Genomic DNA, 26,253 nt, shown 5'->3' on the forward strand with positions numbered 1-26,253 from the left:
GAGCTTGGAATCAGACCCTAGTCCCACAAGTAAACTTCAAGCAGAGGGACTTGGACTGGATCCTCTCCAGGTTCACTACAGAACTTTTTTTTTTTTTTAACAGTAGCAAAAGCTACCTGGTTATTCAGACTGTTAGCCTCTTTACACATGCTCTCTCTTCATCATCTTAGCGTAACAGAGATTGTATTACTGTCAGAACGGACTGTATTTGCCATTAGGTATATATAGCCTATGGAGTCTTGTAGCGACTCAACTTCCAACTAAATTAGCTTAGTCTTTTTTAAAGCACAGCTTTACAATTGCCAAAAAAAAAGTCTTAGCTAAGCAGCAGAAGCAATCATCTTTTTAACTTATCTTTTACCACCCGTAAGAAATGAGACTTCAAAGCATAAAGGGGACTACTGAAAGTACTAGTGTTACAGGTAGTTCCCATCATTCCCCAATCCACAGCAGGTTAAGTGAAGAGGTTTTGTCTGTAACAACTAGGTTTGCACTCCAAGTCAGAAAGTTAGAAATCTTCTTAGTAACAGCACATTATGCCTACTGTTTGTAATTAAACAGTACAAGTCTGTGTATTTATTTTTACGACTAAAACTACACCTGCAATTAGATGCTGCTGCTAAAAAAAAGTGCCTAGTTTTCACTTCTCAATTCTGCACTAGCATTTTCCAATTTAAGATGAAGTGCTATTGTGAAGAATGATAACCTAATTTTTTGGATAATGCTATTCTAATATCTAGACCAAATCTGTCTGTGGCACACGTCACTCTCAGCACTGCAGCTAGTAAGAAAAACTGACCTTACATAGTCAAGCTTTCTGTCAGAAATTCCACAACTGAACACAGAATGTCACCAACAATGCATGAGCTTGAACTGTATTTTAGCCTCTCTTGGCTCCCTGATATTAAAAGGGATAACATAATAGAGCTATCACTAATCAGTTCTAATCTAATTCACAAAGTGGTGCTTTTGAACTGTATGTTGAAAAGTAACCTGGAGAAGAAACATTATTTTCAATGTGTCCACAATGACAAAGCTTTTCCCAGGTTCTGTTCTATATTGGACAGTGGTCTTAGCATCAACTTCACTGTTCAACAGCAATTGCTCTTCACAACCTGCCTTCCCTGCATAAACTTAAAAAAAAGATAAGGTTTGCCATGGTACTGCTATTTATAAGGCTGCCTTTAGTCGTAGGTGGATACTCACTGGATTGAAACAACTTTGATGGTTTGACATGTATATCAAAATCCAGCTGGTATTCCTCACAGTCCAGCTATGGTTGTCATGTCTTTATGGGGAGAGTACCATGGAGCATTAACCTCAATAACTATGTTGTGTTAAGACTTTCCTAAAGATTTTTAGCATGCCTAATGCACCCAGCTTTGACTGCAAAACATTACTGTAGAGCAATCCACTATCCAATACGGAAACAAAAGCCCCGGAGTTTCATCCCCAAAGACATGAAAATGACTAGCACCAACCCCCAGCCTTGATGGCACAGTTTCTTTCAATTTAAATCCACCTTTGTGCATTACATTAGGGAATTACATTAGGGAATCATTTCTTTTAGAGAAACAGCTTTCATTTGGATAGTAGACCAGCTTTTCCAACACATCTCACTCATTCAACAAGATCTGACAGTACAAAGCAAATACACTTAGGAAAAAGATTGCTTTGAGCACCTTTCAAGAACTCCCAGGAATACAAACCAAATGCAAAGAAGTGCCAAAATTCACATTAACCACAGAATCTTGCTCAGGTTATTTGCCAATCAAGCAAGGTACAAAGTGTGAAACCATTTTATTTTGGTTCAGATAGTAAGTCTTCTAAGGGGAAATCATTTGATTGGAAATGTCAATCCAAAGTCCATTACAAATCACTTTTTTTTTCAGAAGTCATTTACCTCACAGATAGCTCAAGTCATGCAAGTATCTTCTTTCTGAAACCTATTACCAATCTGTTACCTAACACAACTTCAGGAGAGACACAGTAAATTCAGTTATAATTTAAAAACAAGGCCTACCATTTTAACAACTGCCTACAGTATCAGAAAAGTCTAAAGAAATTGTGCAACAAGTACTTGTACTTCACAGCACCAAGTGATTCTGCCCAGGTAACCAAGTGTAGAGAGCCAAGGCAACAGTTAATTCTGGCAGGCCTTTACTGCCAGGGAGCCTACAGTGTTACTGTGATTCCTATCTATGAGTAGATCCTGCTTTGGGCATATGCAAGTGGATCACATATCAAAAGTAAGAATTAGGGAGAAAAGCCTTACTCAATAGAAAGTTAGCCCAATATATAAAAAACATACAAATGTTTAAACAGTTTAGAGGCAGAAACAACAGGAACAATAAAGATTCCTGCCAAGGTGGCTGTTAACAACAGTGTCTTTTCCCCACCCTGTTTTGCACTTATATCTATTAAACTAGCTGAATGTGCTGCCTCAGCAGGCTGACAAACACATGGACATATGCAGCAACTTAAAGCCTGCAAGCTTATTAAACACAGTCAAACAAATATACAGAACTTGTTAACTGAGGAAAAAAAAAAAAAAACCCAAAACCCAGAACCCAGAAGGTCCAAGAGGCTCAGCATGTCTCTGCATTTTAGAGTCTTGGAGAGACAGGCGACACCTGCCATTAATTCTTGTAACAGTTTCTTGGAACAGTAGATGCAAAGCAACAACAGATACTGGCCACTTGATTTGTGTTGTTCTTACTTTAGAGGGGAGGGGAAATTATACAGCCCTGCCTCAATTTGGAATGAAGCAGTAATGTTACACTCTCAAAATCTCCAGGCAGTTGTTGTAGCAGATAGCTATCCAGTCTGGCTGAGTTGATGCCCACTGTACATTGTTGATTTCTCCCTCTGCTGTATAGGCCAAGATAGGGTCCTCAATGGCACGAGGCATTTGCTGGATATCCCAGATGAGAGCCTGATGGTCATCCGCTGCAAACAGACAAGAACATCAGAAATAGAATAAAGGTATTACAAGATCTCCAAAAATGACTACTAAAAGGGGTACATTCTGAGAAGCCCGACAGTAAATGACTGTTGCATTCCAATAAGAACTCGAGCCAGAGATAAAGTGATGCAACTCTGCTCCAACACAATTAACCTGCACATATTATTACACATTATCCTGGATAGTTAAAAAAGAATCAGTGGAACTCACATCTGTTGAAAACTTTTAAGAATTAGACTGAAAAACACTAAGCAGCATTAAAATAGAGTAGCATTAGCCAAGGGAGACACTGTGAGGAACTAGTGAGACCCATGTCTGAAACATGTAATCTCTAGCGTGTAGTATGTGCCTCAATTTTCATACAAATTTTAGGAAAAAAGATCACTAATAAAATGAGCATCTAAAAATGAAAAGGCCTTCTAAACTGTAGATGTTCTTTGGCAAAAGGCAGGAAGTAAAAACTGCATGAACATTTGGAGATAGAGAGGACTTTGCAAACATAATGGAAGTCTCCCAGACTTTCACAGATACAGAAGGCTAGAGATGGATCAAGAATCTCTTTCCATGCCTACCTGCTGTACAAATATGGCAGGAAGAATGAGGTGCCCAAGCAATTCCATTTACACATGCTCTGTGGTTGTTTAACCTGGCTACAGGAGTGCAGGGAACTCTAACATCTAGAATCACAACCTTCAGGAAGAAAAAAAAAAGTTAATTAAAAAAAAAGGGAAAAGAAACCTAAGTTAAGCCTTTCTTCAGAAAACAAAACATTTTGACTCTATATAAATACAGCACTTCCTAAAGGATGCCTTGCAAACACTGTTCTCGAAGAGCTGGTCAGCGTCTTGAAAGGAGTCAGACTTCACAGGCAAGGGCTTGAGAGTTATACAACCGGCCAAATGAGTTATACTTCCCTGAAGCAGCACAACTGACAAACTAAGATATACTGCCTTGTGCACCGAAGTGAGAAAGAACAAGGTGACTGAAATACTTGTATTTAAGATTTCATATAAAGACTATCAACCGGCTTACAGCCCTCTCTTAGAACAGATCTGCAAATTTACAGTGCTCCCCAAGTTTTCTCTTTATCTCCAGCTTAATCAGTGCAGTAAGAACTGGTCCTTGTCATACTCCACTTCAGGCACTGACACAGGATTCTCTGGCCCCAGCCCAGCCCTTACTTCAAAGGGCTGAGTACTAACGAGCAGGGCACTTGCAAAATCATAACCACCAGCACCTACAGAAGAAAAGCTAGTGCCTCACCTCCATGCCATCCATGGCCATTGTAGCAAGATAGTTGGGATCCTGCTTATTCCAGCAGAGACGCAGCAGCGGATGGTGTTGCGGGTCCTCATAAATTATGGTGCTGTGTTCCAGGTGACGGAGATCAAACATCCTCACAGAGCCATCTGCACCAACTGAAGCGAACATATCTCGACCACCACCTGCACGGCTAAATGCTATGTCATACACCTGCTCAATATTAGGGCAGAAAGAAACAAAGCCTTAGGTTTAACGAGCAGTAAAACAGATTTTCCATATGAATAGCAGATCTATTAGTGCTATTTTATGTCAGATATTTGACTTTCCTAGTAAGCTTCTAGTTGCTACAGTCACCTTGGAGAGGGGGGAGGGGAAGGGAACAGACCACTAAAGGGTTACACTACAGGATCATTCACTGAAGCCAAACATTAAAGTTTCCCAGACTCAGATTTTTATTGTAATTGCCGAAAAGTAGCACTATATTGAAACAACACAGTCCTGTAAATTACTGCCTTTCGATTCCAGTTTGATGTTTTATGTCATTTTTCTAAAACATTCTAGAACATAATCCGATAAAAAGAGCAAATTCAAGTCTGGATTCTATAATGAGTAAACAGAGTAATTTTGTTTGCCAATACTATGGTTTTAATTTGGTCTTCAAAACTATACGTCTTAATTTTAGATAGATAACCTTTTCTGGTTTCATTTTTTTTTCCCCTAAGAAAAAAGAAAAGGAACAGAGCTTTGCTGGTTTTTCCCACTGCTTTAAAATATGCAATGTAAACAATCACAAGAAGTCATCACCTCTTTGTCATGTGCAATAAGTTGTGTCTTAACATGGCCAGAGACCAGATTCACTCTTCCCAGAACTTGTCCAGTCTCCAGACCCCAAATTGTGCAGGTTGTGTCAATACTAGAGGTACCTAAAACAAAAACATTCGTTTTTGTTAGGGAAGGTCAATTCAACTCCAAGATACAAATTTTCCCATCCTGCAAATCTGATGTACATGTCAAAACCAAACTTTAATTAATATGATATGCTATTGCAACATTAAAGTTGTTTCTGCAGACTCAAAGTGCAGGCTTGGAACAAAGCTCTTAAAAGTTGAGATGCAACACCCCAAAATAAATCAAGAAGTAAATAACTGCGAAGATGCATCATCACTGTTAATTTCTGGACAAATTCCCCTGCCATGACTGGCTGCACTCTTTTGGGAAACAAGCCTCTGCTGGATCAATTATCTCAGATTCACAATTTGTCCCACATGCTATAATTAAATGTGAAGAACTCAGCCGCCGCCGCCTCCTCCTCCAACTGAATTAAGGGCTCCTGGCTTTATTCTTGCTGCTGAAACACCTTCCCCAAAGAAAAAGCCAGTTAGGAAGTTTTCTATTCACTCCACCTAGGATCAATGAGCTGATGCCTACTGTAACACTACAGACTAACACTGCCTATCCACAAATAAGGAACAACAGAGGCAGCAAAGGAACACCAGTCTATGTGACCCATTCTGTAGTAGATAGCACCTTTCAATACAGAAGAAAGTCTCCATAAGTTGTTCAGTTTTGTTTGCTTGAGGCTGTTGTTTCATTTTATATATGTATTTTTTTTCCAAGTCTAGGACAATGGCAGTTCCTGTGATGTATCAGCTTGGCCACTCACTGCAATCAATAGTCTGATTACTAACAGCAGCAGCCAGTCCCAGCTGGAACTTCACTAGACTGAACTAGGAAGCATGTCTTTCCCATGCTGAGTATTTAGCACTGTGTCATTCTCACCTAGAAGGTAAGGATCCACTTCATTCCAATCAAATGATGTCAACGGAGCACAGAAATCGGAGTTCTTGTTATTGTTCAGCAAACACTCCAGCCGGGTCTCTGTTTCACCCACCTTTAGAAAAAGTGGAACATCTAACTTAAACAGCAACATCAAGGAGCTTGTTCCACTTGCACTTTCAAAACACAAGGTGTTAACTCTAGGTTTCTTTCCTCTCAGCTTTACATCCTAAAGCTCTCGAAAACATAATCATCACCTCTCTCTTCAATAAGGTGATTAAAACAGCACCTGTCCCATGCTGTATCATAACAACCACCTTCTAAATTTGCTTCTCCTATAGCTCTTTATATATAGTCCCATTATAATTGCATTTAAGAAGACAAGTTATCAGCTGCTCTGACTTGGCTTTATGTTTTCTCCTCCACACTGTAGCAAATGCAAGATGCCCTGAATGGAAGACAGACTCGCTTCAAAAGACCTGGTCTCAAGTGAAAATGAGATCAACATGCAATGGAATTCAGATCATAGATCATCTTTAAGGGAGAATTTACTCACTCTCCACACACGCAGATAGTCACCACTGGTTGCTAACAGATCTGGATATACTCCCTTGGTGTCTGGGATCCACATAAGCTTTGTGGTGGGATAGGGGTGGTCAAAAGTGTTCCTGCAAATGAACTCTGAGCTCTCTTCATCCAAACCAACAAGCTGCACCTGTAAGAAGCCATATTTAAGATAAAGCATTTTAATCAAAATTATCATTTAAAACTACAGCATCAAAACAGAGGATATCTCAGGAGGACACCAGCTGTAACCTCACGGAGGATTGAAATGGACAATCATATTCACATCAATAAAATGAGAAAACTAATTTAGAGTTTTGCTTATACACACATGAGAACCTGAGTTAAGCTGCAAGTGCAGCCCCACCTAGAAAGTGAAGTATACATAATCACCATGCTGTTTTAACTTGAAGAAACGATCCTAGGAGCAAAACCCTATCCTATAGTAGTAAGAACACCTTTATCTTTTCCACATTGCAACGCCTAGTTTAAATCATAATCTTAATTACATAAAGGTTATTTTAACTCATCTTTAATTCAGCTGATGCTGACAAGGTAGTCTTCAGAGAGCAGGACAAGCTATGGTTTGCATGCCAGTCAATCACAACTAAAGCCCATAGTTTGGAGTATTTAGCCATAACCCTACAGATTGTGACAGATCATATCAGCTAGCTATCAAGCTGTTTTCAGCATCACATTAATTTTGTGCAGTTGTGACAGAGCATGTTAGTTAAAGTACAGATTAATCACATTCCAGAGTCAAAAAGTAAAATAGAATTCAAACTTTGGGAAAGGGAGTTGAAATATTTTAAATTTTTAATTTATTTGGAGACTCAAGCCAAAATATTTACATAATTGACTGCTTTGTGTGAAAAGCCAGCAAAGCAGTTCTGCTGAAAGATTCTAGGTAACCGGGAAAGGCTAATTTGCTGATCTGCAAGAGTAATGCAAGACAGCAGACACAAAGCTATCTCCACATAGCCTGGTTATGACAACACCTGAAGTAATGCTTGAAGTCCCAGACATTATGTTATTAGAAAAATATTGACATGTCAGAAAGCATTCAGAGAACAATATGGTGCTGGGAGGATATGTTTACCCTCGCAGTGACTACAAGACCTAAACAGGATGAAAGCCCCACTGTGTTAAATGCTGTTCAAACACAACAATTCACTGCAATTACTTCATAAGCTGCTCACAGTAGGAACTTCCTAATACTTTCCACACACAGCAGCTTCCTCCTGGAAACAGTAGCTTAATGAACTTTTTATTCCAAGAGGCTTATCTTTACAATTTCTTTGCATCTCTAAATATTCCAGCATAAGCATTTTACTTAATAAGCTACAAACTTAAACTAGGCCAGAAATCTATCATATGCTTTTTTGCACACAAATAAACCCAACAAATCCTTCACTGACCCTTAAACTATCACATTTAAGAGTCCATTTAGTAATGCTCCTTAACAAATGCAAACTTTGCATCCTGACAAAATGAGAAAATTCTTTTAACCCCGTAACACTAAAATATATACTTAAAATGTTCTTTATTACAGACACTCTTCACTACACTTTGCACTAGCCTTCTGAAGTGATTGACAAATACCTTTCTAACTCCTTTAGGGATCCGAAATACTTAGCAGGTTTTTACAAAGGAAGCAAATTGTCCTTGGTCACAGAAAATCTTGTGGCAAGGTCAGGATCAGAAGACAAATGACCTCTAATCATTTCTTTCCCTCACTTACGCTGTTTTCAGTTGACAAGAATGTATTAGACCTTTACAAAGCAATCAACATAGCCCTATACAGAAGGAAATCTCAAACTGCAAAGGACCTGCTTTTGCTGGTGTCAATTTATATACTCTTGTGCTGCATAATCATGTTTATCCCCTGCTCAGTATCCTACAAATTAACACAGACATACTCACTTAGGGGCAGAAGAAAAAGCAGTGACTGTGTAGCAACTCAATACCTTTGCGATTGCTGACATTTTTAGGCGCAGGCCAGGTTAGAGAACAAAAATTGTACTAGTGACACTGGAAAATCTCCTGGCAACTGCTGAAGATCAGGTATCTGTCACTGATTATCCCAGGCTGTTGCCAGGTCTGACAATTAGGAGCAGGAGGCATTGGTCTGCCCAGAGATAGCAGCAAAAGTAGAATATACTGCTTGAGAACTTCTGTTCTTTCCTAGCTTAGCATATGCAAAAGTACAACCGCTCTTCTCCTCTTTGGACTTCTTCGCATGTGGTGATTACAGAATCCCTTTATTTATTCTTTTGAGCAGCCTGAATATGAGCAAATGCAATTAATTTCAGGACGATGACGTTAAGGTTTTGCTTCTCCCTCCTGCAAAGGAAACAAGATCTGCTGCTGTCAGGAAGTGCGAGTGTTCCTACCTCAGGAAGGATTGTCTAAAGTCAGATTAAAACTGAGGTGATCCTAGCAGATCAGGAAAAAAAATCAGAAGTCAGAATACAATTTGAACAGTTCTGCATCCACCTGTAATTCTTTCAGATGGGAAAACAAGGACCAGGATGTTTAACCTCCATTAGTTTTCCAATTATGCAGTAGCCAGGAATGCTTCACTATTACTTGTTTCTCCCACACATCAAGATATGCTGCAATCAGATGCGAATCTTCCTATCATAATCCAAGTCTTTACTCAGATGTACTGTGGTAATTAAGTCTTCAGTTGGTAGAGAAATGCCTTTAATCAGCATTCCTTAACTTCTAAAAAATTACATCCCTCTTCAACATAATGTAAAAGAAGCAGACGCAGAATTAAATGATGCCAACTTGGTAACAGCTTACTTCTTGCACAGTTTGAAAAGCAGTCACAGTACTTTTTTTTGTTTTGTTTTAAATTATATCCCTGGAATCTAATTAGTAACTACTGAGAATGAGATTTCACAATTATTTTTAGTGTCATGAACAATCAAACATATCTCACTGCATCAATTAACCTTAAACCTGTGACCAATTTTTCTTTGCAGCTCTACACCTTACAGAAAAGAAAAAAAAAAAAAAAAAACAGCCTCTGGTAAAACAGCAATCATTAATGCTCCTTGAGTTGAGGCACTGTTCAAGAGAAAGTGGCAATCTAGGAAGTGTGTGGCCATAACACATCAGTCTCTTCAAGTAATGTGAGTCAAGGAATGCACAGCACCACCTTCTACTATTTTCTAAGCTGGACTTAAGTTTCGCCTTACAGATACACCCCTAGATTAGGCTTTCCTGAAGTTTTTCCACAGATCATTGCTGATCCATGAAGCCACAGTCAGGAGCCAGGAGAACAGCGTTAGTAGCAAGATCTATTAACACCTCAGTTCCATCCAGTTACGCCGACGCTCCATGAGAAATTCTGAAAGTTGATGGTAGTTCACGAATCCAAGGAGTTCAGGGAACACTACTCTAAGTATTTTTAGTTCTTCTAACTGGAACCAAGTCATCTCTCTTCTCCTGCCAGTGACTTGATCAGCAAAGGTGTATGAGCTGAAACAAAGCTCCCTTGAGGATCATATAGTTCTTGGCAACTACCTTTCTGGTAGAGAACACAGCTCGTTAGGGGGAGGGAGGGGGAGCTGACAGCAGTTAGGAGAGTCTGGGAACTGGAGAATGCAATAAATTAGGCTTTGGCAGTCAATATATTGGAATTCCCCAAAAAACAGAGGCAAAAAATAGCCATTTTATATTTGTAACAGATAGGGGGTACTTCAAGCTCTGATAATTTTTACAGAAATAGAAACTTAGAGACACAAATAAGACAAGAACCTGTCCTCTCTCATTCACTATATTACCCCACAGCAGGCACTTCTGCTGCAAGGAAACTTGGTATGTTAGATCTTTTTAAAAACTCCTTCCCCCTCTCTTTTTATTAAAACAGAAGATTAAAAAAAGGAACAAGTATTTTCATCTGGTTAGATTTTCAGAGAGCTAGAATTGCTATTCCAGACTTATGTTTTAATCACTTGCATGAACAGACAGAAGCTGGAGTCAAAAAAAAGTTTGCAGCTAGCACATCCTTCATTTAACCAGGCAGTACCTGTCCATCAGTTCAAAAACCAGACAATGTCATTTTCTTCCTAAATATTTCAATAACCTGCATAGAATTCAGAGGAATGGCCAGTGTCACAGTCAGTCAGCAAAAAACAACTGAAAAACTGTTTGCAAGCAAGCTCTTTCTGGTCTGCAAAATAAGGAGACAATAACAATTCTCTAAGCAGTAACAACATCTGCATTTACCTAGGACAGCGCTCTCTGTTAATGACCCTCCTATTTGGAAGAGTGTATTGAAAGCACTTTGCAACTGCTAAAAAACAAACAAACAAAAAAAACCCCACTGTGCAGCATCAGAGACACAGCAAAATGTCTCAGCAAAGTGAAGGTCACGTTACACTAGATTTATTGAACAGGCTTAATTTTTAGCAATGCATCTTTGTTTCTATAGCAGCAGCATCCAGGCAGGCATCTCATTCTCATACAATTACTTTCCAGTTCTTGATACCATGTAGATCTCATAGAATGCAGCATTTACAGGGACTGAAGTCAACAGGATAATAGTTATCCCTGAAGCACAGAGGTCAAAAGAATCCAAGGGAAATGTTTACAGACAGCAGTAATTTACATAGTCCTACACAATTTCCGTCTGCAACAGCTCCGATTGCAAAGGGCAGAAAAGGGACTGGTTGACTCAACTGCTTTTCACTTGAAGTCTGAACTGAAAAGCAGACTCAGTCCTGTCTTAATGTAGGACAGCCATAGGGAACGGTCCAAACTTAAGAGTTAAAGGTCACATAAACCATCCTTCTGCACCTTAAAGCTTCACTTTGTCACCTGTCAGCAGACAGACACAACTATACATGCTTATTAACGAACTCCATCACTCCTAAACAAAACACTGCTTGCGTCTGTTATTTTAGGTTCTCAGAGTACATACTACACAAAACATTTTAAAGATAATCTTTAAACAATGGAAAGTTTTCAAGTTCAGCAATCTGCCTTTCTCCAAAATCAGAACAGAGCTCACACATGTGCAAGGACACAACTTACGTTCAGCCAGCAAGTGGGCTACAACACACTCAGTACACACTCAGTACAAGTATCATGACATGGAGTACTGCAAGGGCAGTAAGTTAACTACCGTAGGAAATGTCACCTCAGCCCTATGGCCACCCCATCTCATTACAACCTTGCATCAAGCCCAACTCCCAACACCAGCTTTCTGATATTGTTTTCTGCAATTCCCATTAAACAGCTTGACAAAGCTACAAAACACACGCAGGCTACGTACAAAGTTGTATTTGCAAACTCTTCAGTTTCATACAAATTTTAGTATGCTCTACATCTATTTCGTTTTTTCTCCTCCGATTGTATGCATTCATCATATCAGTTTAGTGCACTGAAGTCTGTTTAGAAAGGACAGTGCAAGCGTTTGAAGAGGTGATGACATAGCTTGTATTACCATTGCAAAGCCCCTGATTATACCTGGCAGGGAAATACTAAAGATATAATCTCATGCTCCAGGACACCCTTGTCCCCAGGGAAGAGGCAAGTAACTGAAGAAGCAGCAAGAAGTTTTTATATTAAGAAAAGTTACTGCACTCAAGTCCTCCACAGCACTAAAACACACCGAGTAGGGCACTATGCCTCCGACAAAGCCTTATGCAGCTGCCACAAGCACAAACTCGAGCCCTGCCACAAAACTTCGCGGCACGTTGAGGAAAAGCCGCGTAAGCTGCACCGAGGAGCTCCTCCGCGCCGAGGGGCGGCGGGCAGAGCCCCCGCAGCGCTCCCGCCGCCCCAGCCGCTCGGCCCGGGGCAGCCCGAGCGCGGCCCCGCTGCCCCGGAGCGGGGGTGGCGGCACACGCCGGCCCCCGGCTCCTGCCTGCCGCTGCCCACCTTGTTGTTATACTCTTCCACGAAGCTGCCCAGCGCCAGGCGGAACCGCTTGTCCGGCCGCACGCTCCAGTTCATGGCGTAAACGGTCCAGGGCGCCTCGTATTTGTAGATCTCCTTCCGCTTCCCGTGCAGCGACATGGCGAGGCGGCGGCGGCGGCCACCGGGCGGGCGGCGGCGGCGGCGGCGGAGGGGCGGGGGGGGCCCGGGCTGGGCCGCGGCGCCGAGGGGGCGCGGGGCCCACCGGAGGGCAGCGGGGCGGCCCGGGCCGGGCGAGGCGGAGGCGGGCGACGGCGGCGAGCGGGGCGAGGCGGCAGCGCGCCCCGGGCCCGGCTCCAAACCCCGGCAACGGCGAGGGCAGCGCAGAGGCCGTTTGGGATTCGGCCCCTCACACAACGGGAGCGGAAGCCACGCGGGGAGCCCCGCCCCTTGGGCGCGGGTTGGCTGTGCGGCCTGTCACTTACAATTCCGGGCAGCTATTGGTTAATTCTCCCGTCCGTTTGGCCCTCTCTGGTCTGCTATTGGTCCTTTCACCCATCATTCCAAACGGACGCTGGCCCCTTTGACTGAGATAACCTACCGTTGCGTTTGGTCCCACCCCAGACGGAGGCCATGCTCGTTCTCGAAACCCCATTGGCTGCCAGGGGTCGCAGTGGCACGAGGCGGGATCTTGAGCCCTTGCCGATAACCGATTGGCGGGAGGAGATGTCAATCACATGAGTGGCGGCAGAGCCGTTCAGGCGCGCGCTGGGGTGGGCGGTTCGAGTCCCGCCTCCGCCGAGTGGCTGACAGCGACGGGTCTGCCTGTAATTAACCGGAGCCTAATTATCGGATTTGATTTTTGGTAGCGCTCAACAGCCTCGGAGCAATGTCCTGAGCCTCACCTGGGGAAGGAGCCTGTGCAGGCCTCCCAGCAGCTCCTGGCTGGACGGGGGTGGACCGCGGCCCGGCGCGCCTGGCGTGAGCCTGCGGGCCGAGGAGCCGTGAGCCCCAGGCCCGGCAGCTGCTTGCCTCTGTCGTGGGCACCCCAGGGGCAGGATGTGGGTACGGTTGCCCAGCTCTCCTATGGAGCCATTGAATTGGGATAGGACCTGGAGCAGTTTCTCCTTTAGCAAGGGGTGTAGAGCAAGTTCTGGTATTGGTACGGTTGTCTGAATATCTCACGTGCTCCAAGGACTCTTGGTGTAATCTCTGCCTGAGGTGTTGCTAGATTGTTTCACATATGCAGGGGAACAGTAGCTGGCTTGTTCTGCAGAAAAGCTTTTGCAAAGAGCTACTGAGACCAAACTGCATCCTGTTGGGAAGGAATTGTTCAGCAAAGACCAACTAAACCCCATCCTTGATGTATAAGATCTGCTCATGGGCTCTGATAGTGCCACAGGCCCTGGCAGAAGCAGCTGGAGTTTGATCACAATCTTCTCAGGGGTCTTTACAGATGAGGATTTGGACTCTGAAGCTACTGCCAGGGATGTATATTTGCTGATGTTCCCAACAAACATGGCCATAATCCACATTAGGTGCCAAAAACATCTTTATTAGCAAAGTGTACACTAAAACTCCAGAGAAAGAGATGCTCACAGTTTTACTACTCTCAAAGGGAGCTCAATACATTACTTGAGCAGGCGGCCTAGGACTGTTACAGCATCTAACCAAACGGCAAGGTGGCAGTGCTAAGTGGGCTTCTCCTATAAGGAATGCTGTGGGAGTCTGCTAGGAAAGGGCTGGGGAGGAGGAAGCATCTATCAAATCTTTATCAAAAGAAATAAGCTGAGAGGAAGGGCTGGACATGAGGCGTCTGGGGCATTTCAGCTTTCTGGGATTGTGCTTTTGAGTTTTGTGCTTTATGCCCAGACCGATGACCAGCTGGGTTCATCTGGGGGTGGTGGGATGCATGTGTTGGGGTTTGCAAGGTGCAACCAGCCTTGCTGGAGAAATCAGTGCCCTAGGACTCATGCTGACACATGCTGAAGTGGTGGGGATTGTTGGCCCTTAGTTTCTCAGTGGCAGTCAGGTAGGACAGAGATAGCTTCTGTCCTTGTCCTGGGGTTCACCCCTGTAGCTCTCCCCAGTACTGCAGTACTGCACTGTGCAGTTCTCCTCCTCCTCTGGTGACTACCCTTTCTGTAATGCCAGTGCCTTCAGGCTCTGCTGGGCTAGGCCCAGTGCCAACACAATGGTCCCTGCTCCAAAGAGCGGACAGCGAAGTGGCCTCGCAGCTGAGTGCTGCAGATTTGCCCTTCTCTAGTTGCTGTGGCTCGTTTGGCTTGTGCCATTTTTGAGAGGAAGCCTTGGCAAGGAAGAGGAGGTGGGTGCTGTTTGGCCTACCCAGCTTGTTGGTGACCACAAGAAAGAACTGTTCTGGGTTTGCTATAATGTGCAAATGACATCTACTCTATGGGAACTGCTGGAAAATGTTGATCTTGGAAGCCAGCCACTCTACGCTTCCTTTCATGGTGGCAGAAGACAGCTACAAATTATACCCCTGAGCCAATGGCATTGTCCTCCATCTTACCCCAGCAGTCAAAATCAACATCAACTGAATGACTTTGCAGTTGAAGTTCCTCTTGACTTGCTTTGCAGACCCCACATCTCTTAACTTCCAGGAAGTACTGGGTCGGAGAGGTGTCTCTGAATGTCCTGGTGCCCCGAAGATGCCTCCAAGTGCTCAGGGAGGGAAGGGAAGCGAGAGCCCTGGCAGAGTCCCTGGGTATTTGGCGCCCTTTGGTGAGGAGGCTCTGGGTTTGGGAGAGTTGGGGAATGGTGCTCCTGCTCAGAGTAGATCGTCATGGTTTCGTCGGATGCCACGGTCAGGTGTATCCCGCTTGACAAGGAGTCCTTGGATTTCAAGTGGAACTTTTCTACCTCTGTGTAGCTTGGACTCTGGGGGGAAAGGAGGAACCAAGTTGGTTATGGTAAAAGCAAAATGATGTAGCCATGGTCTCTCCTCACCCCATCAGGCCCTGAACCCCCAAATGTCTTTTTTTTCCTGAAGAGACCTCAGAGCAGAGGAATCCACTGTCCTCCCCACTGACTAGGCAGCCTGCTTGTGTTGGAAATACCCCTAAAACCAGCAGCACATTGCACAGAAGCATACCCGGGTAGATGTGCTGCTTTTTCAAGACCCCTGGGCTTTGCTTGGACCTTAGACCCTGGCTGGGCTTTGCATGCTTTCTGGAGAAAAACACTGGCCCTACATGGATCCATCTACTGGAGGTGAAAGGAGGCTCTGCTGATGCTGAGCTAGGAATGGTGGCCTTACCTGCCCCGGGACCGTCTGCTCCTCTTCCTCTAGGGGTGCGCAGGGGGCAAGTGGCTCCAGGCTCTGCGAGACTAGGCCGTACATAGCCAGGTTGTGGGAGGATGGTGAGATGGGGCTGTACGCAGGCGGCACTTGGGACAGCTGGCGCTGCAGGAGCTGGAGGATTATATTAATGTCTGATGACATCCTGGACTCCAGCCTGGGGACAGAGCAGCCCAGCATTAACACAGTACATCCCAGTGGTGCAGCACAGAACAGATTTGACTGCTCCAAACCCTGAGGAGATAAGTGGCATTTGGATGAGATGGGCAAAACCCCTGTGCAAAAGGGCAAGAGCTGAGAGGCAGCAGTGTGGGTGCTGCCCAAAGCCTTTAAACCTGCATCTCTGGCGTGGGTGGTGCTTCCTTCTCATCCCAAAATGTGCCCTTTTCTTGTTTAGAGGACAGTGATCTGCACAAACTTCGTTTGCTCAAGCAAGAGGAGGTTTGCAGCTCTTTCCAGCAGGAAGAGGAGCCCTGCAAAGGGCTTGGGTCATGAGCCTGTGAGTGGTTTCGTGTCTGTGATTATATCAAGATTGAAGGCAGCAGCAAAGCAGCTGTGCCCAAGGGTGGTGGGACAGTAGTGGGCAAAGTGCTGGGCTGCAGTCAGGGCCAAGACTGGCAGTTCAAGCAGCTTCTATATTTGCAAAGCACTCTTACCACTTCCCCCAAGAGTGCAGTCTCCCAAAGGGTCAGGAGGTGGCATCTGCTGCACACAGAGCCACTCTTGGGGAGCAGGACAGGGTGATGCCCCAGAATCCCCTTAGATGCCAGGCAACCGCACACCCAGGACCTGCCCCACCTGCTCAGCTGGGCCTGCAGGAGCTCTAGCCTGGACTCGATCTGTCCTGGTCTGTAGTCGTCAGGCAGTGGGATGTCCCGGGGACTGTGCACCAAGGAGACGTGTTGTAGGGGCTCCAGGTTATGATTTGGCTCTCGGTCCTCCCAGAAGGTGAACATGTTGGGGACATCCAGTGGGGTGGCTGGAAGAGGAGAGATTTCAGCACTTCTATTTCTAGCATCTCCTGGCCCCACTGACATGGAGGCACTATCTGCAGCCCTACTCCAAATACCATCACCCAACATGCTTGTGGGGATTCATCACCCTGGCACCCAAGGTGCTCATGGAACTCCATTACTCTGGCACCCAGGAGTAGCCCCAACAGGGTCCCTGGGTGCTAGAAGAAATCCCAGGGCATGGGAGGGATGGAGCAGGCACTGCCAAGGAGTAAAAAGTAGTAAGGAGCTTTGACCACAAGAGTGGCCCTCCTCAGTTCTGAAAAAGTTGCTTATCTTTGCCTCGAGGTGTGGCTACCAGGCCCAAGCATCCCTTGCCACCCTCCTGCTAGCTTTGACTGCCACCGTGGGTACCTGCGTAGGACTGGCTGCTCTCTGCTGCCTGTTTGATGGCCTCTGTGCCACCGGTGCTGGTGGTGACAAGGCTGAACGCAGGCAGAGCAAAGTTGTCCTTTTTGGGTGCAGGGAAGGGTTCGGCTTTTGTGGGGTTGCTGGGTTTGGCTTCCTCGTCGCTGGTCTGGGAGCAGGGGGTGGTGCTGCTGCCCAGGTCGTCCCACTGGTCCTTACTCAGGGGGTCCTGCGGGTTGGTGAGCTCTGAGTAGGTGTGATACTGCTCTGCATCAGAGGTGCCCATGTCTGGGTCTGTGGGGCAGCACAACAGGTTAATTTGGGGAGCGCCAGGACTGGCAAAATCAGCCCCCATCCCCTCTAGGCTGCCTGTAGAACTGGGACAGCCTAAGGAAAGGGAGGGTGGGTGCTGGCTGAGAGGGTGGAGACATGCGGCCTGGTTTGCAGGGACGGGGGCCCTGACAGCCACCTCCGCTTAGGGGTGTCTGCCAGAGCCAGGGCAGTAAGTGAACGGCGGTCCTGCTTCTCAGCTCTGCAAGCCAGGTTCTGCCAACGCTGCTGGCTGCAGAGCCTGCTCAGGGCCAAGCCGTGCGCGAGAGCTCCTGGCGTGGGAACAGCCGGAGCAGCGGCGAGGAGGCAGGGGAGGCAGGGGAGGACTCACCGGGCTTGCTGGGCTGGCAAAGGGAGCGCTTGCATCGGCGCGCCCTCCGGTAGGTGCAGTCATACTCCTCGCTGAGTGGTGAGCGGGGAACGCTGTCTGCCTGAGGGACGAGAGGGGCTGGTCATGGGGGCATGGGTATCCCGGCCCTTCCGTGGATGTCCCAATCCCATGCTGGGCCAGCACCCTTTGAGGGTTGGTCCCTGACCACTTCTGGCTCTGCTTTGCTGCCCTGTCCCACACAGCAACTTCTGGACCAGAGACATAGTTCAAGGGACTCTAGAGCCTGGCCTGCGTGCTCAGAAGCGATTAGCTTTGATTTCTTGGGGGACTGAGGGGCATCACATCATGGGGAGGGAACGAGCACCCTGGAGTGGGACAGGACTTAGATGGAATTTTACTTTCTTTTCTATCTCACCAGCAAGTGTCTGAAAAAAATAAGAGGAAAGGACAAAGTCCAGTGGTGAAGTTTAAGACTCCAATAGCAAGGGCAAAAATGCTTCAAGTCACTCTCTGATTCCAAACCTGATTATTTAAAAAGGAGTTTTTCTGAGCAAGCTGGTATCCAAGCTGATAAAACTTGAGATTATTTCTCACTTCAGCAGCCTGACGACATGAGTGTGACCCTCCAGGAAACTGGATTTAAGCATGTGTTACAAGTTAAGGGCAGTTTCTTGGATGGGAACCAAAGTGAGGACATGTCTATGAAATGACATCTTTCCTCATGAATGTAGAACAGCAGGAGGCAAAATGCAAAGGCGTAACACTGCGACACTAGTGACACAGCCCATCTGTGTTGTGGAGATACACACAGGTCTGTGCACAACTCATTTTGTATCCCAAGAGCGTGGTACTGTTGTGACAGGTTGAGGGCCTGCCACGGCGACAGTCATGAGCTGGCACCATGTCCCACCAGACGCATGGTGTCAGGAAGGGCTGCCGCATCCTGTTGTGCTGTAACACTGTGTCAGCCCAACAGGTGACACAGCAGGACAAGGCTGGCCTGTGCTATCGTGTTGACACGTGATGACGTTGTATCGGCTGCCACCACAAACGTCTGGGCTGTAATGAGACAGTGTTACGTTGTGGCTCCACACCACAATGGTGTATTGCAGTGATACTTCCCATGCCCCATCCCTCTACAACACAGTTCTGCCATGATACGGAAAAATATGTTACCGGAGTCACTTTGCAACTCGGAAACACTTGCCTACGCTGAGCAGTCCTGCAGATGCCGTACAGGTGCCACAGAGTGGGGTACTACCTATGTAGTAGTTGGGCCATCTTTCCCAGTGAGCCTGCAGGATGCGTGTGCCTGCTGGGCCCTGGGAGAAACTGCAACCCCCTGGAGAGAGCCTTTGGGAATGTGGCTGCTGGCCAGTCCAGACTGGAGCACAGACTGATGTCCTCACTTTAGCCCTCCCACTCACCCAGTTCAAGGCATTGACCATGTGCCTCTCTGGGACAACCTTGGCACTCACATCTCGCAGGTTGAAGGTGATCTCTAAGTTGCTCCAGAAGTTGTCAGAGAAGGCTGGGTACATGTCCAAGACCTCCAGCAGGTCCTCTCGCTGGATCTTGTGCAAGTCGCAGTAAGTCAGGGCCCTTACATCAGCATTGGACTTCCCTGGACGAGCATAGAGGCTGATGGGCTCCCCAAAGATGTCATTCTTCCCTGTGCCAAGGAGACAGCTCATTACGGGAGGTCAGTGGCCACCCAGGCTCCAGGTGTGCTGGACCCGAGGACCTCAGGGCTCACAGACAAGGGACTGCCCAGTAACCCTGACCCTGATTGTGGACCCTGAAAGCCCTCCCTTCTCCAGGACATCCCAACCATCCTCCCTGGGATCATCTCCTCCAGCCCCTTGCTCACCGCTATCGCCCTTCACCCCTTGCCCATCATCCCTCACCCTCCCAGAAGGAAGGACTTTTCCACCTAAAATGGCCACCACAATGTCTTCCCTGAGGATCTCGATGGAGCCACGGGAGATGAAGTAGAGGGTGGTGAGGACATCTCCATAGTGCACCAGGGTGTCTCCTGGTGGTGCATGGGTTGTCTTGAACTTCATGGCCAGGGCGCGGAGGCAGCCTTTGCTGGCACCCCGGAAAGCCTTGCAGTTCTGGAGGAGGGTGCGGTTGAGGTGGAGGCAGATGTCTGCCTGCAGGCAGTCGGGGAAGCCCTTCAGCACCTGGGGGGAGTGAGAGAGAGACAGGCTCATGCTGCAGCCCCTGGGAAGGACTGCTGTGATCCTCTTCACCCCATGGCTTGCACGCTGGACAATACATAGCATGGCATGTTGGCACTGAATGGTGTTTACCAGAAAGCCAAAATCTCAGAGCTGGGGGGACCTTCTGATCTTTATGTGGTGGACATCTGTCTGTCCATCCCAGCCTTATACTGCACGTGATGCTGGGGATGAGAGCATTCCTGAGCAAATAAAAATATAATAATAAATAAAAATAACCAGATCAATCTATTTATACTCACTGGTGGCATATTGCCCTTTCATCTCCCTGCCCACTAATCTTGGCTGAAAGAGAGCACAAACTGGTATTCAGGTGCTGTCCTAATTAAACAGCACCTGCCTGAATGCCAAGAAGCAGCACAGGCCAGTTGTGTGCTGCAATAGCTAAATATACCCGTGGCAAATACCTCTTGTTTAACAAAAGCTCTTGAAAGCAAATCTGGAGGTGAAACCAAGGTAAAATTAGTAACAAAGAAAAAGCCGCTGGCATGGATGGGCCAGAGCTGGGTGCTGGGGTGAAAGGGGCCCTTTTTCTGCATCTGTGTGACCGGTGACTCCCGCTGTGCAGGCACGGGAGCCAGCACATGGGCAGAGCTCGCTGGCGCCCTGTCCGTGCACAGCCAGGGAGGTCTGAGCTGGCGGCTTCGGTGCATGAAGTAGGCTCTGGGGTGGCTTTCTGCACCCTTGCATGGAGAGGGGGAGGTCAGCAGGTGCTAAGCAGCTCTTCCCTTCCTATACTGGATTTTGCTGCAGGGAATCCTCCCAGACTATGAGGATCCACCTGAATTCGGGGGTTTTTTTTGGAGATCAAGAGGTGTATGGCTCCTGGGGCCCTTGCTTTCCTCTCTGCTCACTTCTCACTTATCTAAAACTCAGACCACCAGGCTGGGGCCAGCAAGCGTGGCTCTATTCCTGGCTCTGTCCCAATGGCACAGGCTGCCAGTGGTGACTTAGTTTCGCTACTGGGAAATCAGGTAGAGGAATGGATCAAGACATGGGATGACTGATTAGATCATATTGCATCTTAGCAATATCCAGCAGGATTCATGTGAGCAATGGCACATTCAAGCTGCAAGTTTAGCTCACCACAGTGGATTTGTGACCTGAGTTTGCACAAAACCAGGAGGAGAAGGTAATCTGTTGCAGGCTAATTTCTAGTTATTACTATTGATGTCCAGCCCAAGGTTTCTCCTCCATGGACACTGCATGGGGGAGGTTTAACTCAAAGCTCTCCCAGCAGCAAAAGCCCAGACACTGCCCATTATATCAGTTGTTTAACGAGGCAGCAACAGCTGAAGACGGAGAGACTGAATTCATCCAAGCCAACTAGGCTCCCAATAGTGCTCAGGGGTGGAGGGAGCATCAAGTCTCAGATGCAAGGGGAGTATGGGCTGGAAATAAAGGGACTAGTGGCCTGGCCAGGGCTGAGGGAAAGGGAGCACTGGGACATTGCAGAAGGACGGGCTGTTGTAGGCACTGAGATGTCCCATCTCTCTCCTTGTCTTGTCCCTTCTTGTTCCTCTCTGCGTTGTGGCCGGCTGAGCCAGCTGTGGTGCATTGGACCCTGTGACCATGAGTCTACAGGCCCCAGCAAGCTAAGTTCTGCCGTTGCAGTGCCCCAGCATTGCTCTGGGGCTGCCTGGCTCCTGGGGCTAAACCTGCTCCTAACCCCTTTGGGGCCATAGTGCCATCAGCACAGGCCTGCTGCATGTCACCAAGGCTTCCCTTCCTCGTGGGGCTCTGAGACACGGCATCTTTCCAGCTTGGCTCCGCCATTGATCCTTCACTTTCCTAACAAACAGCCACTCTCCAGGCTCTAATTAAAATGGATCGAGGTTTATTTAAATGCCCTCCTTTCCCTGCCACTGAGAGCGTGATGCACTTTGCTTAGCAACCAGCTGCATGGAGGGGAGCTAGATCAATAAAGGCTCCGTGGCTCTGCCAATGCTAGCACACACCGGCCCGAGAGCCTGCGGTGCCAACCAGGGCTCTGAGTTCCTCCCCAGCGTACCGGCAGTAATGTGGGCCAAAGCTTCCCTCCAGCTGAGAAATGCCTTCCCTGCCCCAGCAGATACCATGCTGGCATCCCACTGTCAAGCAAGGGTGCTCATGAAGCTTGTGCAGATGGGCAGAGAAACTGATAGCCAGAGCGTGGGGAAGCTGACAGAGAGAGCATGGATGAATGCATAGATTAGTGTGAAGGTATGGACTGGCAGGGGGGAGAAGGAGAAAAAGGTGTTTGGTGGGCAGACAAACAGACCTTTGGGGGTCATTCAGACATGTCTTCTTTAGACATGTCTTCAGCCACCCAAGTCTTCTCATGTCTCCTTTCCACCCTGGTAGAAAGGGAAGCGGAGGTGGACCCCAGGTCATTCAGGATGAGGTGCCTCCAGGAGCACAGAGCCTTCCCGCCTTCCACTCACCGCGTTCATGTCGATGCCATTAGTGTAGGACCAGGCATGCTGGAAATACTCCTCCAGGCGCTGGCGTAGGGGGTTGGGGATCTGGTGGAAGCGGATGAACTCCTTGACCCGCAGCATCTGGGTGTGGTAGCGGGCTGTGCCAGAGTACAGGCGCTGGATGATGGCAGAGACATTTCCGAAGATGCTGGCATACATCAGAGCTGTAACGAGAGTGCAGGACTCAGCAGGACACAGGCAGTCACAGCTGCCCCGGTTGGTCATGCTCTCCACTTCTCACCCCAGCACCAGCTCTGGCCCCTCCAGATTGCTGGTCCTTGAGCAGTCCCAAACTATTATGGGCCTGCAAGCCAGTGGGTTTTTGAAACCTGTGTTTCTATCTATCTCTCCGTCAGTTTGCCTGTGCCTAGAAGGCACGGCTGGAGGAAAACCTCTGCTAAAACCACATGTGTTACAGCCCAGTAGGGTCTCTCCCCATGTTACCAGCCTGCTTCAGCCCTCCAGTACCCAGGGTTTTCAAGGCAGGGATGTGGGTGGTGGGGCACAGCCCAGCACTCACAGCCGATGAGCATGACGCAGATGGAGAAGATCTTCTCGGAGTTGGTGTTGGGTGAGACATTGCCAAAACCCACACTGGTGAGGCTGCTGAAGGTGAAGTAGAGGGCAGTGACGTATTTGTCCTTGATGGACGGGCCAGAGGAGAGATCACTGTCATTGTAGCGCTTGCCGATCTGGTCACCCAGGTTGTCCAGCCAGCCGATCTTGTGCTCCATGTAGGGCCGCTCTACATTGCCAATGGCATACCAGATGCAGGCCAGCCAGTGGGCGATGAGGGCAAAGGTGCACATGAGCAGGAACAGCACGGCTGCTCCATACTCGGAGTACCGATCCAGCTTGCGAGCCACGCGGACCAGGCGCAGCAGCCGGGCTGTCTTCAGCAGTCCAATGAGAGTGGTGGTCTGCAGGGGAAATGCAAGAAACCTTAGTGACGAGTAGGGGACCAGGGGGGATAAGTCTGGCCAAAGACATGTCTAGCCTGGCCAAGCTCCCTTTGAAGGATGATGATGCACTTTGAAAGCATGAATCACCTTATCCTGGAGGTGACATCTGAAACAGGTTAGATGAATCACAACAGAAAGATGAGTTTTCCTCCACTGACTCTAGAGGGAACCCAAACTCTAGTGGCCCTGAACTGAGGGAGGGGCTCTGGATAGCAGAGCCATCCTGGAAGGTTTTGCCAACATTTTGAGCCTGGCTGCAAAAACAGTCCCCAAATCAGCCTCCATGGTATGTGGGACTAGCCCCTAAACTGAGCTCCCAGCTTGCTGTGCTGAGTCAACCCTCGGTCTGTCTCCCCCCAGAGAGGGGCAGGTACAGTTGGTCTATATCTTAGCACCTGCAGTAAGATCAATGTGGACACCAGGCTGTCTAACCCTTTGGACAGAGTCCCAGCTGCTTAATAAACAGCAGTAAAAACACTTTTGTGCATCCCTCTGACTAACTATCCCTCTCCTCACAGACCTAGCCATCCACCAGTTGCGTCAGCCCATGCATACCCCTCTCTGTCTCTACCATCTCTCTCTCTCTCTCTCTCTCTCTCTCCCCTCCCAAATCCCTCTGTGAGTTCCCTCCTCCCTAATGGATGCTGCCCTCCTGGCCCAGCCTGTACCTCATCGGAGCCAGAGCGGAAGATGAGTAGGTCAAAGGGGATGGCCGCAACCATATCGATGAGGAACCAGCCCTTGAAGTAGTGGATGGCAATCTTGCCAGGGTGGCTCACCACCTCGTCATTGATGTTGACATAGGTGGTACGGAAGTTGATAATGATGTCCACAATGAACATGATGTCCACAATGAGGTCAATAATGTTGAGCGGGTCGCAGGAATAGCCACAGTCCCAGCGCTTCTCTTCCACCTGCTCCTCGTTGAGCAGGAAGGCAGCAGAGTATGGGGTGAACACGGCGGTGTAGATGACCAGCAGAAGGATGAGCCAGTCCCACACGGCCTTGAAGGGACTGTAGTGGAGGATGGTCCATCGGTGGATGCGTGGTGCCTGCAGCTTGTACTCTGGAAGTACATCCGCCCCCAGGGACAGCACCTGCCAGGAGATGAGGGGTAAGAAGGATGCAGAGACCAGGAGGGAGGTTGGTCAAGGCCAGGATCTGGGTGAGCAGCTCCCTCATGCTGGTAAGGCAGTGGAGAGCACACGCTGGGTTTCCTTCACCTTTTCCATCCTAGTTTCCTTCATGTGTGTTTGTCCAGGAGGCAACGAGGTGATTATGAGTTACCCCACTGTGTTGCTGACAGAACTGTCTGCCCAGCTCCTCAGCTGTTTCTGATGGCCAGAGCATCCTTGGGCATCAACCTGCTTTACACTCTTCAGACTCTACCATGTCAGCAGGGAAGAAAGAGTGCTTGGCAGGAATCAGCCTAAGTGCCTCCTGTTGGGCCTCCTTGTGTCCTCAGTTCTGTGCCACAAGCTCTGGGAGCTGCTGAGGATCCTCAGCATTGGGTTCTGGGGACAGTGAGGAAAATCCGATCCCAGGGCCACTGTGTGGCCTGGCCCTGAGAGAACCAGAGTGTTCGGCAGCACGTGAGCTTGGCATGGTGCCTTCCTTGGCCCCAGCAGAAACCTTCACCTTAATGACTCCCTGTGGACCGCCATCATCTGAACAGAGGGGATGGCTCAGGCCACAGCACCACGACCCGCAGCAAACCCTGGCCTTGGGCAATGCCCCGTTTCCCTTCCTCCCTCTGTGCTATCTGGAGACATCCCCAGAGTGGGGGATGACCTGCAGCCAGCCAACAGGCACAAAGCGGTCTCACATGCGCAGCCATCCTCCCACATCGTCACGTGCTCCTGGGTCTGTCCACCCTCCTGGGGAGAGGCTCTGGAGCTCACATGGCACCCGGTGAATCCCCAAACATCCCAGGTCCATCCTGGTTCCCTCATCTCCTCCGGTCCTTAACCGCATTGCCCAGCTGCCGGAGGAGACGGAGGTGCTCGTCGCTGCCCGTCAGTCTCCAGGACGAAAGGACTAATCCCAGGGGGCACCGAAGCCACAAAATGCAAGCTGTTGGGGGCCAGGAGGGCTGGGGGGGAGGGCTGAGGGTGCCCCGAGGATGGGTTTGGGGGTAGTTTCCAAGACAGCAGCTCTGTCTTGGCTTGGATGCTGGGAGAGATGGGTTGTTTGGTGAACCCCTGGCAAACAGCACATTTTTTTTTGCAACTGCAACCTGCTGCCAGGAGAGGAGAGTCCCTGCACGGGTCTCACATTGCGACAAGCAGCTCAGAATGCCCTGAGGCCACAGTGATGGGCACTGCAGTGACACCGGCGATAGACGAGGGAAACAGCCTGGTCCTCCCTGCACTGACACCCATCTCGTGCTCTGCGGCTCAAGGGACTTCCCAAAGGTGCCCAGCAAGGGGACACCGAGCGGACGGAGCCACCCCCGCGTCCCGGTCTGGCGACCGAGCGGCTGCTCGCGCATCCCGGAGCCTCGGCCGGTCCCGCACCCCGTCCGCCCCCCCGGCTCCTACCTTCCTGCGGCCAGACCGGCGCCCTGGGCGGCAGCCGGTGCGTGGTGACATCTGGGCATCCACCGTGCAGGCCCCGATCCCCGCGCGCTCAGGCAGCGACTGGCATCACGGGTGGCCCCCGGGGCTGGCACGGCGGCGTTGCTCACGCGCACGCGGCAGCGAAGGGCATTCGGGAGCCCGGCACGGATTGATCAAAACCAATCGATGCTGGGGCCCCAGTGGAGAGCAGAGCGCCCGTGGGGCGGCGGGAGCCGCCGACGTCGCTG

General features: G+C 48.4%; 2 protein-coding genes across 6 annotated transcripts in view; both read right to left on the reverse strand.

Moving 5' to 3' along the window:
- Positions 1-1,760: 1,760 nt before the first annotated feature.
- On the reverse strand, positions 1,761-12,605 carry DCAF7 (DDB1 and CUL4 associated factor 7). The gene is made up of 7 exons (XM_062595508.1): positions 12,464-12,605; positions 6,561-6,719; positions 6,008-6,119; positions 5,033-5,151; positions 4,229-4,438; positions 3,538-3,655; positions 1,761-2,949 (listed from the first exon to the last, which is right to left on the reverse strand). Exons 1-7 carry the CDS (start codon positions 12,599-12,601, stop codon positions 2,777-2,779), a joined length of 1,029 nt encoding a protein of 342 aa, XP_062451492.1. The 5' UTR covers positions 12,602-12,605; the 3' UTR covers positions 1,761-2,776.
- A 1,368-nt stretch (positions 12,606-13,973) lies between these two features.
- The window catches only part of KCNH6 (potassium voltage-gated channel subfamily H member 6), a 36,639-nt gene continuing 24,359 nt past the window's right edge, over positions 13,974-26,253 (reverse strand). For all 5 annotated transcript variants that reach the window (XM_062595451.1, XM_062595448.1, XM_062595447.1 and 2 more), the window contains 10 exons: positions 24,116-24,544; positions 23,006-23,405; positions 22,450-22,649; positions 19,717-19,969; positions 19,262-19,455; positions 17,784-17,883; positions 17,129-17,416; positions 16,560-16,740; positions 15,720-15,918; positions 13,974-15,340 (listed from right to left, as the gene is read on the reverse strand). In XM_062595451.1, coding sequence (XP_062451435.1) covers positions 15,053-15,340; positions 15,720-15,918; positions 16,560-16,740; positions 17,129-17,416; positions 17,784-17,883; positions 19,262-19,455; positions 19,717-19,969; positions 22,450-22,649; positions 23,006-23,405; positions 24,116-24,544 — 2,532 coding nt within the window. In that variant the 3' untranslated portion in view covers positions 13,974-15,052. The remainder of the gene's footprint in view (positions 15,341-15,719; positions 15,919-16,559; positions 16,741-17,128; positions 17,417-17,783; positions 17,884-19,261; positions 19,456-19,716; positions 19,970-22,449; positions 22,650-23,005; positions 23,406-24,115; positions 24,545-26,253) is intronic.

Source organism: Rhea pennata, chromosome 26 (genome assembly GCF_028389875.1).
Source record: "Rhea pennata isolate bPtePen1 chromosome 26, bPtePen1.pri, whole genome shotgun sequence".
Classification (NCBI taxonomy): Eukaryota; Metazoa; Chordata; class Aves; order Rheiformes; family Rheidae; genus Rhea; species Rhea pennata.